General features: G+C 43.5%; 1 protein-coding gene and 1 long non-coding RNA gene across 4 annotated transcripts in view; one reads left to right on the forward strand and one right to left on the reverse strand.

Moving 5' to 3' along the window:
• On the reverse strand, window positions 1-4097 carry LOC145862579 (uncharacterized). The gene is made up of 2 exons (XR_014382040.1): window positions 3825-4097; window positions 1-2431 (listed from the first exon to the last, which is right to left on the reverse strand). It is a non-coding gene; the product is annotated as an uncharacterized LOC145862579 (long non-coding RNA).
• LOC106582088 (protein mono-ADP-ribosyltransferase PARP4) overlaps window positions 2799-14615 on the forward strand; it is a 25731-nt gene continuing 13914 nt past the window's right edge. The window contains exons 1-10 of one of the 3 annotated variants that reach the window (XM_014164822.3): window positions 2799-2991; window positions 5208-5335; window positions 5467-5680; window positions 6301-6409; window positions 6730-6808; window positions 13109-13216; window positions 13336-13494; window positions 13723-13860; window positions 13972-14157; window positions 14435-14583. In XM_014164822.3, coding sequence (XP_014020297.3) covers window positions 5210-5335; window positions 5467-5680; window positions 6301-6409; window positions 6730-6808; window positions 13109-13216; window positions 13336-13494; window positions 13723-13860; window positions 13972-14157; window positions 14435-14583 — 1268 coding nt within the window. In that variant the 5' untranslated portion in view covers window positions 2799-2991; window positions 5208-5209. Of the gene's footprint in view, window positions 2992-3880; window positions 4064-5207; window positions 5336-5466; window positions 5681-6300; window positions 6410-6729; window positions 6809-13108; window positions 13217-13335; window positions 13495-13722; window positions 13861-13971; window positions 14158-14434; window positions 14584-14615 lie in introns of those variants that run through there. The other 2 variants (XM_014164823.3, XM_014164821.3) reach the window with 2 other exon arrangements.

Raw genomic sequence — 14615 nt, forward strand, 5'->3', positions numbered from 1 at the left:
TGGAATTTCATGTTTTTATTAACGCCATAATTTCTCAAGTGCAAGATGAGTTACGGTATGCTTAGATAAGTTAATGAAGTGCCAAATGAAAATAAAGAGCAATACAAGGTACAATTAAAATATTCATAAATCATAAGGAGTTATCCTTAGACATTAGATAAACATGCATGAAGAGAGAGCTGTACAAGGAAAGACATAAAAAACACCAAGAAGAATTATGCAAATATGCATATGAAGAGAACTGTGCAAGACAACAACAAAAAACACCAAGAGTTATGCTTAGATAATAAGGTTGAGCTAACAGAGATCTTTACAAGGCACAAAATATAAGAACTATTTCAAAACAAAGTATTAGCCTCGATACCACATAGATTAACATATTTTCAGCACACAGTCTGCCTAACTGGAACTCATATACTATCCTTGGCAGCATATGTAGGAAATAGAATGCCTTCAGTTTAGGGATAACATCAGCACAGAACTTTACATCAATAGGCACATCAATAACAACCAGCTCAGACAGAGCCCAGACAGCAGTTTGCATATCTCCAGTCCTGTGCAGAACATGCCCAATTGCTCCTGCATGTAGTATGAAGGTGAACGGAAAGGCTGGAGCAACGAACCGCCCTTGCTGTCTCTGCCTTGCCGGTTCCCCTCTTTCCACTGGGATTCTCTGCCTCTAACCCTTTTACAGGGGCTGAGTCACTGGCTTACTGGTGTTCTTCCATGCCGTCCATGGGAGGGGTGCGTCACTTGAGTGGGTTGAGTCACTGACGTGGTCTTCCTGTCTGGGTTGGCACCCCCCCTTGGGTTGTGCCATGGCGGAGATCGTTGTGGGCTATATTCGGCCTTGTCTTAGGACGGTAAGTTGGTGGTTGGAGACATCCCTCTAGTGGTGTGGGGGCTGTGCTTTGGCAAAGTGGGTGGGGTTATATCCTGCCTGTTTGGCCCTGTCCGGGGGTATCATCGGATGGGGCCACAGTGTCTTCTGATCCCTCCTGTCTCAGCCTCCAGTATTTATGCTGCAGTAGTTTATGAGTCGGGGGGCTAGGGTCAGTCTATTACATCTGGAGTATTTCTCTTGTCTTATCCGGTGTCCTGTGTGAATTTAAAAATGCTCTCTCTAATTCTCTCTTTCTCTCTTTCTGTCTTTCTCTCGGAGGACCTGAGCCCTAGGACCATGCCTCAGGACTACCTGGTATGATGACTCCTTGCTGTCCCCAGTCCACCTGGCCGTGCTGCTGCTCCAGTTTCAACTGTTCTGCCTGCGGCTATGGAACCCTGACCTGTTCACCGGACGTGCTTGTTGCACCCTCGACAACTACTATGATTATTATTATTTGACCATGCTAGTCATTTATGAACATTTTAACATCTTGACCATGTTCTGTTATAATATCCACCCTGCACAGCCAGAAGAGGACTGGCCACCCCTCATAGCCTGGTTCCTCTCTAGGTTTCTTCCTAGGTTTTTGGCCTTTCTAGGGAGTTTTTCCTAGGGAGTTTTTCCTAGCCACCGTGCTTCTTTCACATGCATTGCTTGCTGTTTGGGGTTTTAGGCTGGGTTTCTGTACAGCACTTTGAGATATCAGCTGATGTACAAAGGGCTATATAAATACATTTGATTTTGATTTGATACCCACAGGCTCCATTATGTTGCAGCTGAGGAACTCCATCCACTAGCTTCACGTCGATGAGTTTGCCAGAGACTCACACTTCTCACTCAGAACAGGACATTTGATTTCTAGAAGTTCTTGAGAGTTTAACACTCCATCTGGGGGCTTGCAGAAAGACATGGCTCCTTGACACACTACTGTGCCTCTACTCTCCAAACTAAACCTACAGCTCTCCATCCATGTGTAGGCCACCTGCTCGTTTTCCTTGCCATATGTGGTTTCTGAGTTTCCATGGAACCTGGGGAAGAGATGCTCCTGCACAAAGTAGTCAGGATTTGTTGAGGTGCGCACAGGAACCTTCTTTACTGAGCTTGCAGTGATCTGAAGTTTAAGTGTGTCATACCACGCATAGGAGGCACTCTGTGCTTTAATAACCTCCTCCAAGCTGGCACATTTACACTCCTCCAGCTTAACATAAAAGTCATCAAATTACAAACATTTCTGACACTGTATGTTGATGCCGTGTTCACTGTGATGCTGCTGCTGGAACTTGATGACTGTTTGGTTTAGCTTTGATGCCCTTGTGCAGAAGGCTCCAAGTGGAACATTGGCCCCTTCCAAACTCTTCTTAAGTGCGTTGTGGGAGTGGTACGCAGGGGTTGCAGGTAGAGATGGAGAAGCGGCCGGGGTACTGTCAGAGAACTCAAAAGACCTCGCTCAACCTTTTTGGAGCTAAATTCCGCTGTGTGCCCAAGTTCCACTGGCATTGCTCATCTGTACACCCCTGTCAATCCTCCATACACGGCATTCTGCACCTTCAATAAAAAAATTACTGTTAGAATAGTCAATTACAGTACATCACATTAGTTTACATGGTGTTTACAGTTTTGATAAACTGATCTGTAAAAAAAGTCTGACCAAAGTGTCTTATCACAATTAAAAATACAATTAAAAACATTCTACCTTGAAGCAATGTGTTGAAAAACAGATTGTAATATGCAAATTAGCGCATATTTAAGTACATTTGCATTTTTTAATTTTTAAATAAACAACTTGTAATACAATAATGTATTGTATTTATGTATACTTTCAACTGGTCAAGTTTCAGTCTGATGAGAGTAAAGAGAAAAAAAATCCCTTTTCGCCTGTGGTGCCTGGCCTTAAGCCAATAGAAGGCATCACAACATTGTATAAGGGCGTGGCGTGTTAATGGGGCGTAGTCGTGTTATTCTTCTATACAAGGAAGTTTACAGTTGCTGGTAAAGATTGTCGTACAGTAGGAAAATACGTGTGAGTACAGTTTCAGCCACCTGTAACATATAATGTAAAGTTATCTTCACTGCAAGACAACAACAGTAACGGACACCTACTTACGGTAAAACAGTTACATATTTTCTTTATAGGTCTGAATGTATAGCATTTTTCCAAAGATATTGATTTTACTGTGACTATTGTCGACAAGTGGTCTAATGTACTCAACTGGTTATGCGAGAACACATACATTTTCAACCTGACAAAAAGCTAAAATATCTGTTGTTACACTCGCACTTCCGCATCTGTAACAGTCCAAACATGTTATTTTTTACCCCCACAGCCCTTGCGCTAGCCACTTTCCCTCGGAATCCACGTCGAAACCGGATGCAGTTTGATAGCCATTTTAAGTGGAGGCCCAATTCACTAACGTTGCCCCCTCGGCCCAAGATTTAGCTCGAGGGAGCGTGTGGGGTTGTTATGACCCACACTTCAATGCAAACTAGTCACATGTCAAACATTGGTGGCGGTGAAGTGTCAAATGTAATCAACAAGGCTGCATTTCCGGCATGTCAGAAAAAGCTTATATATACACACACATTGATTTTAGCGTTGGCAAATTGGCATAGTCTCGTAGTGAGCAGCATATAAAACGTTGCTAGATTCATACATTTTTGTTGTTGGAATAAATGACCAAACTATAAAACTAGCTAGCCAGCTCTAGGTAACTGTAGCGAGCTAGATACGTTAGCTTCCTAGGTACATGAATAACTTTAGGTTAGTTGTTTTTAAGCTCAACTTCAAGATTTCCACCAATGACGTTGCATCTCTGATCATCACGCTCCCTTGCTTGGGCAAGGGGCATTTGAGGTACACTGATGTGACGATGTAAAACGTTTAGGACCGAGGGCTGTTAAGCTGCGTTTCAACTCAGAAAAGTCACTCTCGTCCACTAACCCTCGCCTTATGCCCTTGGGGGAATCCCAGTCACCATTTTGGACGTCGGTCCAAACAAGGGATGTTCGCAACATAAGCCCCTCAGCCGTCGTTTTTGATCGATTTTTAGTGTACAATTATGTTTACTTCGGGCCTGAAACCCCCCCCATAATTAAATTCGCGTTGATTGTACATCCGCTAAGAAAAGCCCACCGAAACGTAAAACCTCAACGTCAATATGGATAAGTCAACATACAAGTGTAAGTAAACAGGTTAGAAATTGTGCTTTAATGCACATGACGGCACAACCACGTCTCATAAAAGTAATGATGTTTTTGTTTGGTTAGCTTTTGGAAATTGTAGAAATAACAAATTTTCCTTCTTCAGAAGTTCCAGCTAGGCGGGATAACGTTAGTTAGCTAATTCATTTTCTAGCTATCAAACAGTAGGTGTATATTAATAATTATATAGTTACTATAAGTAAACATGCAATCATAATTGACTGTAGAGCATATAAAGCACCTACACGCAACCAGTGGCTGAAAGCAATAATTGCGGGATGAACGAGTGACGAATTTCCGGGCAAAGGCGGTCCATTTAAAAATCATTCCTTCCTCCCTCGCCCCTTGCCCTGCAAGTGTATACTCGTCAGACGTCATGGTACGTTATCAGAAGTGTCCACTTAATTTGAGGGGATAAGGTGTGTCTGTTAAGTGTTTGGAATGTGTGTGTGTGTGTGTGTGTGTGTGTGTGTGTTTGTGTGTGTGTTTGTGTGTGTTCAAACTGGTCTCAGAGCATTTCGTATTATTCTGTACGTACATCAAGAGACTCACTTAGTATGTTATGTTTCGTATGGTATATATTAATTTGTTGATGTCCATCACCGATTTTGTATGATATGTTACGAACTGCAATTCGTATTATATGTTCCGATTGTCTAAAAACGTACAATATGTTACAAATTTGCAAAACTTATGATATGTTACGAATTCAAGCTAGGTGGCTAACGTTAGGATTACGGTTAGAGTTAAATTAAGGAGATGGGTTAGGGGAAGGATTAGCAAAAAGGGTTAAGGTTAGGGGAAGTGTTAGTTAACAATGCGAAGTAGTTGCAAAGTAACAAAAAAGTAGTAGGTAGTTGAAAGTTGCTAAAATTCTAAAGTTGTCCATGATTTGATTTGAACTCGCAACCTTTGGGTTGCTAGACGTTCGCTTTACACATCCACCCCGACTAACCACCCTACTTTTGAAGTAATCATGTGTCTTATGTAACAATACCAAAGGTAACATATCATGCTAAATGGAGTGTCTCGGATTTACGTACAGAATGATATGAAATGCTCTGAGACCCGGCTGGTGTGTTTGATAAGACCATGTCATAAAGGTTTTTCTCTCCTTCAACAGCTATGGCTCTGTTTGACAACTGTTTTGTGGTTTTGGAGCTGAAGACTTTGCCTTATAATGAGAAGAAGAGGCTGAAGCTGGCAATAACAGAGAATGGGGGCAGCATTTCCTATGTGATCAATAAGCAGGTCAGGTGCACAGTGACACAAACATTTTTGAATTCATAGGCTAGATTCAAACATGTTGGCGGTATTGATGATCTGTCTTTCTTGCTCTCTATTTTTCTCTTGATATATCTCTCTCTCTGTCATCCCCACAGTGTACTCTCGTAGTGACGATCAGTATGTCCAGTCTGAGCGCCAGTCGGGTGCGGAGCATAAAGAAGCATCAGACTCCAGTAGTAGGGGTGGAGTATGTGTCACGCTGCCTGGAGAAGGGAGTCCTGCTGCCTGTAGAGGACTACTGCCTGCCCCCCCCTCCCTCTACCTCTCTCATCCCACCCAGGCCTGCCTCTCCCTTGCCATCTCTGTCAGGTACAAGCCAAACCTTTCCCCTTTGTTTCCAAAATTTAAATATGCTTTATTGGTGATAAAATATACAATGTTACACAACAATGTTGCCAAAACAGTTGTCACTAAGGCAGGTAAATATACTCAGTAATGAATAGATGCTTTATCTTTCTCATCTATGCTTTACCTATAATTAATCCCTAAGTAATAATACTACTCAGCTTCTTCATCACTGTCAGTTTCATGCATCACCATTCTCTTTGCATGCAGGCTTCTACGTGTGTGTATTTCCAATGAAAAGCTTCTTGCACATTCAGCAAGCAGAGCAAGAGTTTGTCATCTTTGAGCATTCTCCTCTGACACAATCACAGTGGGTGGTGTCTCTCTCTCTGTTCCCAGCATGTTGACTCATTCACCCAGAGAGGTCTTTTGAGTTAGTTAGTCAGGAGGCTGTTTTTTCCCCACAGTTGTCTTTAACTGACAAAGGCACTGTGTGCTCACTATGGGTGTGTTTCATCGCACTTTTCTGTGTTTGAAGAACGATGCCTTTTTGACGAAGGGGTGTGTGTGTGTAATATATGGATGTTTTGAATAGAATTGGACTTTGTCATAGGGTGTGTTTGTGTGTGTGTTATGTGTGTTAGTTTTGAAGGGGACGAGCCAGCCGGCTGAAGTTCAGATCCAGACAGTGAATGCTGTAAATCAAGCCGAGAGTGCGGGGAATCAGGAGAGAACTTACCTGGGCAAATTCAGGTGTGTACCTACTGTACCACTTACCTGTCAATTACTGCCTGACTAGATGTCATACTTTTCCTTCCTGACTATAACCTGGTCATGGCCCCACATTCAATGACACAGGCCTTATATCAGAGTACTAACCAGTTGAATAACCTAGGTTATGTAATTGTTGTATGCAACTTGTGTAATATCCCTGCAATAATGTATTTATTTATTTAACCTTTATTTAACTAGGCAAGTCAGTTAAGAACAAATCCTTATTTACAATGACGGCCCACCCGTAGTGTAGTAATAAGCTACAAGACTCGTTTGTGTTTTCTTTTTTTTTCTTTTAGAGTGTATACTGAAAGTGACAATGATCTTCCAACATATCCAACAAATTTCCAAGTGGCCAAATACTCAATTTTTGGAAAGGTAAGTCCACCCATAGGCAGTACAGTTTATTTATCTTACAGTTTATTTATCTTACTTGTTGATTGACACACCTGTCTTTACTTTGGTTGTTTAATGTATGTAATGTATGTATGTATGCATGTCACACACACACACACAGTGGGGAGAACAAGTATTTGATACACTGCCGATTTTGCAGGTTTTCCTACTTACAAAGCATGTAGAGGTCTGTAACTTTTATCATAGGTACACTTCAACTGTGAGACGGAATCTAAAACAGAAATCCAGAAAATCACATTGTATGATTTTTAAGTAATTAATTATCATTTTATTGCATGACATAAGTATTTGATCACCTACCAACCAGTAAGAATTCCGGCTCTCACAGACCTGTTAGTTTTTCTTTAAGAAGCCCTCCTGTTCTCCACTCATTACCAATGACCTGAAGAGAGCTGGGACCACAGTCTCAAAGAAAACCATTAGTAACACACTACGCCGTCATGGATTAAAATCCTGCAGCGCACGCAAGGTCCCCCTGCTCAAGCCAGCGCATGTCCAGGCCTGTCTGAAGTTTGCCAATGACCATCTGGATGATCCAGAGGAGGAATGGGAGAAGGTCATGTGGTCTGATGAGACAAAAATAGAGCTTTTTGGTCTAAACTCCACTCGCCGTGTTTGGAGGAAGAAGAAGGATGAGTACAACCCCAAGAACACCATCCCAACTGTGAAGCATGGAGGTGGAAACATCATTCTTTGGGGATGCTTATCTGCAAAGGGGACAGGACGACTGCACCGTATTGAGGGGAGGATGGATGGGGCCATGTATCGCGAGATCTTGGCCAACAACCTCCTTCCCTCAGTAAGAGCATTGAAGATGGGTCGTGGCTGGGTCTTCCAGCATGACAACGACCCGAAACACTCAGCCAGAGCAACTAAGGAGTGGCTCCGTAAGAAGCATCTTAAGGTCCTGGAGTGGCCTAGCCAGTCTCCAGACTTGAACCCAATAGAAAATCTTTGGAGGGAGCTGAAAGTCCGTATTGCCTGAAGGATGAAGGATCTGGAGAAGGTCTGTATGGAGGAGTGGGCCAAAATCCCTGCTGCAGTGTGTGCAAACCTGGTCAAGAACTACAGGAAACGTATGATCTCTGTAATTGCAAACAAAGGTTTCTGTACCAAATATTAAGTTCTGCTTTTCTGATGTATCAAATACTTATGTCATGCAATAAAATGCTAATTAATTACTTAAAAATAATACAATGTGATTTTCTGGATTTTTGTTTTAGATTCCTTCTCTCACAGTTGAAGTGTACCTATGATAAAAATTACAGACCTCTACATGCTTTGTAAGTAGGAAAACCTGCAAAATCGGCAGTGTATCAAATACTTGTTCTCCCCACTATATATATATATACTTTTTCTTATATATATATATTCACAGTGGCAAGAAAAAGTATATATATATACTTTTTCTTGCCACTGTGAATATATATATATATATATATATACACACACACAGTGAGGGGGGAAAAGTATTTGATCCCCTGCTGATTTTGTACGTTTGCCCACTGACAAAGAAATGATCAGTCTATAATTTTAATGGTAGGCTTATTTGAACAGTGAGAGACAGAATAACAACAAAAAAATCCAGAAAAACGCACGTCAAAATTGTAATAAATTGATTTGCATTTTAATGACGGAAATAAGTATTTGACCCCCTCTCAATCAGAAAGATTTCTGGCTCCCAGGTGTCTTTTATACAGGTAACGGGCTGATTAGAGCACACTCTTAAAGGGAGTGCTCCTAATCTCAGTTTGTTACCTGTATAAAAGACACCTGTCCACAGAAGCAATCAATCAATCAGATTCCAAACTCTCCACCATGGCCAAGACCAAAAAGCTCTCCAAGGATTTCAGGGACAAGATTGTAGACCTACACAAGGCAGGAATAAGGCCATCGCCAAGCAGCTTGGTGAGAAGGTGACAACAGTTGGTGCGATTATTCGCAAATGGAAGAAACACAAAATAACTGTCAATATCCCTTGGCCTGGGGCTCCATGTAAGATCTCACCTTGTGGAGTTGCAATGATCATGAGAACAGTGAGGAATCAGCCCAGAACTACACGGGAGGATCTTGTCAATGATCACAAGGCAGCTGGGACCATATTCACCAAGAAAACAATTGGTAACACACTACGCCGTGAAGGACTGAAATCCTGCAGCGCCCGCAAGGTCCCCCTGCTCAAGAAAGCACATATACATGCCCGTCTGAAGTTTGCCAATGAACATCTGAATGATTCAGAGGACAACTGGGTGAAAGTGTTGTGGTCAGATGAGACCAAAATGGAGCTCTTTGGCATCAACTCAACTCGCCGTGTTTGGAGGAGGAGGAATGCTGCCTATGACCCATCCCCACCGTCAAACATGGAGGTGGAAACATTATGCTTTGGGGGTGTTTTTCTGCTAAGGGGACAGGACAACTTCACTGCATCAAAGGGACGATGGACGGGGCCATGTACCGTCAAATCTTGGGTGAGAACCTCCTTCCCTCAGCCAGGGCATTGAAAATGGGTCGTGGATGGGTATTCCAGCATGACAATGACCCAATACACACGGCCAAGGCAACAAAGGAGTGGCTCAAGAACAAGCACATTAAGGTCCTGGAGTGGCCTAGCCAGTCTCCAGACCTTAATCCCATAGAAAATCTGTGGAGGGAGCTGAAGGTTCGAGTTGCCAAACGTCAGCCTCGAAACCTTAATGACTTGGAGAAGATCTGCACAGAGGAGTGGGACAAGATCCCTCCTGAGATATGTGCAAACCTGGTGGCCAACTACAAGAAACGTTTGACCTCTGTGATTGCCAACAAGGGTTTTGCCACCAAGTACTAAGTCATGTTTTGCAGAGGGGTCAAATACTTATTTCCCTCATTAAAATGCAAATCATTTTATAACATTTTTGACATACATTTTTCTGGATTTTTGTTGTTGTTATTCTGTCTCTCACTGTTCAAATAAACCTACTATTAAAATTATAGACTGATCATTTCTCTGTAAATGTAAAAAATCAGCATGGGATCAAATACTTTTTCCCCCCAGTGTGTGTGTTTGTGTGTATACATACATACATACATACATACATACATACATACATACATACATACATACAGTTGAAGTCGGAAGTTTACATACACTTAGGTTGAAGTCATTAAAACTAGTTTTTCAACCACTCCACAAATTTCTTGTTAACAAACTAAAGTCTTGGCAAGTCGGTTAGGACGTCTACTTTGTACATGACACAAGTAATTTTTCCAACAATTGTTTACAGACAGATTATTTAACTTATAATTTACGGTGTCACAATTCCAGTGGGTCAGAAGTTACATACACTAAGTTGACTGTAAAATTCCAGAAAATGATGTCATGGCTTTAGAAACTTCTGATAGGCTAAGTGACATCATTTGAGTCAATTGGAGGTGTACCTGTGGATGTATTTCAAGGCCTACCTTCAAACTCAGTGCCTCTTTGCTTGACATCATTGGAAAATTAATACAAATCAGCCAAGACCTCAGAAAACAATTGTAGACCTCCCCAAGTCTGGTTCATCCTTGGGAGCAATTTCCAAATGCCTGAAGGTACTACGTTCATCTGTTCAAACAATAGTACACGAGTATAAACACCATGGGACCACGCATCCGTCATACCGCTCAGGAAGGAGATGCGTTCTGTCTCTTAGAGATGAGCGTACTTTGGTGTGAAAACTGCAAATCAATCCCAGAACAACAGCAAAAGGACCTTGTGAAGATGCTGGAGGAAACAGGTACAAACGTATCTATATCCACAGTAAAACGAGTCCTATATGGACGTAACCTGAAAGGCCGCCATAAAAAAGCCAGACTACGGTTTGCAACTGCACATGGGGACAAAGATTGTACTTTTTGGAGAAATATCCTCTGGTCTGATGAAACAAAAATAGAACTGTTTGGCCATAATGACCATCGTTATGTTTGGAGGAAAAAGGGGGAGGCTTACAAGCTGCAGAACACCATCCCAACCGTGAGGCACGGGGGTGGCAGCATCATGTTGTGGGGGTGCTTTGCTGCTGGAGGGACAGGTGCACTTCACATAATACATGGCATCATGCGGAAGGAAAATTATGTGGAATTGAAGCAAGATCTCAAGATCTTTGGTTGCAAATGGGTCTTCCAAATGGACAATTACCCAAACATACTTCAAAAGTTGTGGCAAAATGGCTTAAGGACAACAAAGTCAAGGTATTGGAGTAGCCATCACAAAGCCCTGACCTCAGTCCTATAGAAAATTTGTGGGCAGAACTGAAAAAGTATGTGCGAGCAAGGAGGCCTACAAACCTGACTCAGTTACACCAGCTCTGTCAGGAGGAATGGGCCAAAATTCACCCAACTTATTGTGGGAAGCTTGTGGAAGGCTACCCAAAACGTTTGACCCAAGTTCAGCAATTTTAAAGGCAATGCTGCCAAATACTAATTGAGTGTATGTAAACTTCTGACCCACTGGGAATGTGATGAAAGAAATAAAAGCTGAAATAAATCATTCTCTCTACTATTATTCTGACATTTCATATTCTTAAAATAAAGTGGTGATCCTATATATATATATATATATATATATATATATATATATATATATATATATATATTACTGCTCAAAAAATAAAGGGAACACTTAAACAACACAATGTAACTCCAAGTCAATCACACTTCTGTGAAATCAAACTGTCCACTTAGGAAGCAACACTGATTGACAATACATTTCACATGCTGTTGTGCAAATGGAATAGACAAGAGGTGGAAATTATAGGCAATTAGCAAGACACCCCCAATAACGGAGTGGTTCGGCAGGTGGTGACCACAGACCACTTTGGTCACTTTTGAATGCTGCCGGTGCTTTCACTCTAGTGGTAGCATGAGACGGAGTCTACAACCCACACAAGTGGCTCAGGTAGTGCAGCTCATCCAGGATGGCACATCAATGTGAGCTGTGGCCAGAAGGTTTGCTGTGTCTGTCAGCGTAGTGTCCAGAGCATGGAGGCGCTACCAGGAGACAGGCCAGTACATCAGGAGACGTGGAGGAGGGCAACAACCCAGCAGCAGGACCGCTACCTCCGCCTTTGTGCAAGGAGGAGCAGGAGGAGCACTGCCAGAGCCCTGCAAAATGACCTCCAGCAGGCCACAAATGTGCATGTGTCTGCTCAAACGGTCAGAAACAGACTCCATGAGGGTGGTATGAGGGCCCGACGTCCACAGGTGGGGTTGTGCTTACAGCCCAACACCGTGCAGGACGTTTGGCATTTGCCAGAGAACACCAATATTGGCAAATTCACCACTGGCGCCCTGTGCTCTTCACAGATGAAAGCAGGTTCACACTGAGCACATGTGACAGAGTCTGGAGACGCCGTGGAGAACGTTCTGCTGCCTGCAACATCCTCCAGCATGACCGGTTTGGCGGTGGGTCAGTCATGGTGTGGGGTGGCATTTCTTTGGGGGTCCGCACAGCCCTCCATGTGCTCGCCAGAGGTAGCCTGACTGCCATTAGGTACCGAGATGAGATCCTCAGACCCCTTGTGAGACCATATGCTGGTGCGGTTGGCCCTGGGTTCCTCCTAATGCAAGACAATTCTAGACCTCATGTGGCTGGAGTGTGTCAGCAGTTCCTGCAAGAGGAAGGCATTGATGCTATGGACTGGCCCACCCGTTCCCCAGACCTGAATCCAATTGAGCACATCTGGGACATCATGTCTCGTTCCATCCACTAACGCCACGTTGCACCACAGACTGTCCAGGAGTTGGCGGATGCTTTAGTCCAGGTCTGGGAGGAGATCCCTCAGGAGGCCATCCGCCACCTCATCAGGAGCATGCCCAGGCGTTGTAGGGAGGTCATACAGGCACGTGGAGGCCACACACACTACTGAACCTCATTTTTACTTGTTTTAAGGACATTACATCAAAGTTGGATCAGCCTGTAGTGTGGTTTTCCACTTTAATTTTGAGTGTGACTCCAAATCCAGACCTCCATGGGTTGATAAATTGGATTTCCATTGATTATTTTTGTGTGATTTTGTTGTCAGCACATTCAACTATGTAAAGAAAAAAGTATTTAATAAGATTATTTCATTCATTCAGATCTAGGATGTGTTGTTTTAGTGTTCCCTTTATTTTTTGGAGCAATATATAGGGGGGTGTGTGTGTGTGTGTGTGTGTGTGTGTGTGTGTGTGTGTGTGTGTGTGGTGTGTGTGTGTGTGTGATATAGGTATCATACTATGCAGTGTGTGTACCTATGTGTTTTCCAGGCTAACAGCAGCACATGGTCGGTGTTGGAGCTGCAGAGTGGCAGCACAGAGGGGGGACAGCAGCAGTACCGTGTGGTGAGGTACTGGAGAGAGGACCATGGTGCCAAGGTGAGCTCATGTCTTTGGTCACTGATTCACAGGATCCATGGTTTCTTGGCTAGTTATTATGTCATTAGGATGAACTATCCCTACTACCTGTTTGGTCTGCTGTCTTGTCTGTCTGTCAGTCAGCAGCTGTGCAGGACAAGCAGGTGTTCCTCTCCATGTCAGAGGAGGCTGTGGAGGTCTACCAGACTCTCAGGAAGGAGCTGCAGGTCAGAGGACTCACACTCAGGACCACCCTCCCTCCAGAGGCTCCGTATCTGGGCTCTGCCAGCCTGCAGCAGGTCAGACACTCCCCTTTATGTATAGACACATCGTTTCTTAAAAATACAGACAGACACAACATATTATATCAGATTTGCCCTTTTTTACCCATCACCTGAGAAATACTCCAATAGATGTTGGCACTCCACTGTAAGACTTGGATTCTATGTGATTCTGTGCAGCAATACAGTAATCAATGCTGTGGGTGCCAGTCAGGGGTTAATTGACATGTCTTGTGTGATTGACAGCTGCTGCTGGAGGAGAAGCTGAGTTGCAGCAGCCTATCACAGGAAGTGGGCGTGTTCGTGGAGCTGCTCTGGGCAGAGGCCCTTGGTTGTCTGGACAACGTCCTCAAGGTTCCAATCACCAGCCTCAGTCTCAACGATGTAAGTGAGCTGGGGTTGGCTCGCAGTGTTCATGATGCATACTGTATTAGTCTTTCTGTCTGTTGGTCTCTGAGTACTTGTGTTCATTAAAGCTGTATCGTTGTTGTGTAGGTGAGCAGGGCTGAGGGGCTGCTGCTACAGGTCCAGAGGAAGCTGAGGGCGAGACAGGGGGAGGGGCCAGACACTGAGGTGGCTTCTCTGATGGAGGAGGTCTACACCCTCCTGCCACACAAAACTGATCAGTCCCATCTCCCTCTCCACACTAAACTCATCTCATCGCAACTGGACCTCTGCCAGGTAACACACACAACACTGTTATTTTTTAGCAGAATGAACACAGTTTAAATGACATGGGATCCAATCCCACCTCAACCACTTATTGACTTTCTCCCCTCTACATATCTATAGTCCTAGCCTATATCGTGTGTGTGTGTGTGTGTGTGTGTGTGTGTGTGTGTGTGTGTGTGTGTGTGTGTGTGTGTGTGTGTGTGTGTGTGTGTGTGTGTGTGTGTGTGTGTGTGTGTGTGTGTGTCTCACACAATTAAATGAACACTAACATGGATCTTTGTTGTAGTTAATCAGAGACGTGCTGAATGTGAGCGAGGCAACACTGAGAAGCCCCATCCCTTCCTGTCTGGGGAAGTACCGCGCGCTGAGGTGCAGCATTGAAAGAGTTCCCCCTGGTCCTGAATTGCTGTATGTCACAGAACTTCTACAGGACAGGTACTGACCCACTCCAACAGGGCCTAAAATGT

The sequence above is a fragment of the Salmo salar genome, chromosome 21, assembly GCF_965601325.2.
Source record: "Salmo salar chromosome 21, fSalSal1, whole genome shotgun sequence".
Taxonomy (NCBI): Eukaryota; Metazoa; Chordata; class Actinopteri; order Salmoniformes; family Salmonidae; genus Salmo; species Salmo salar.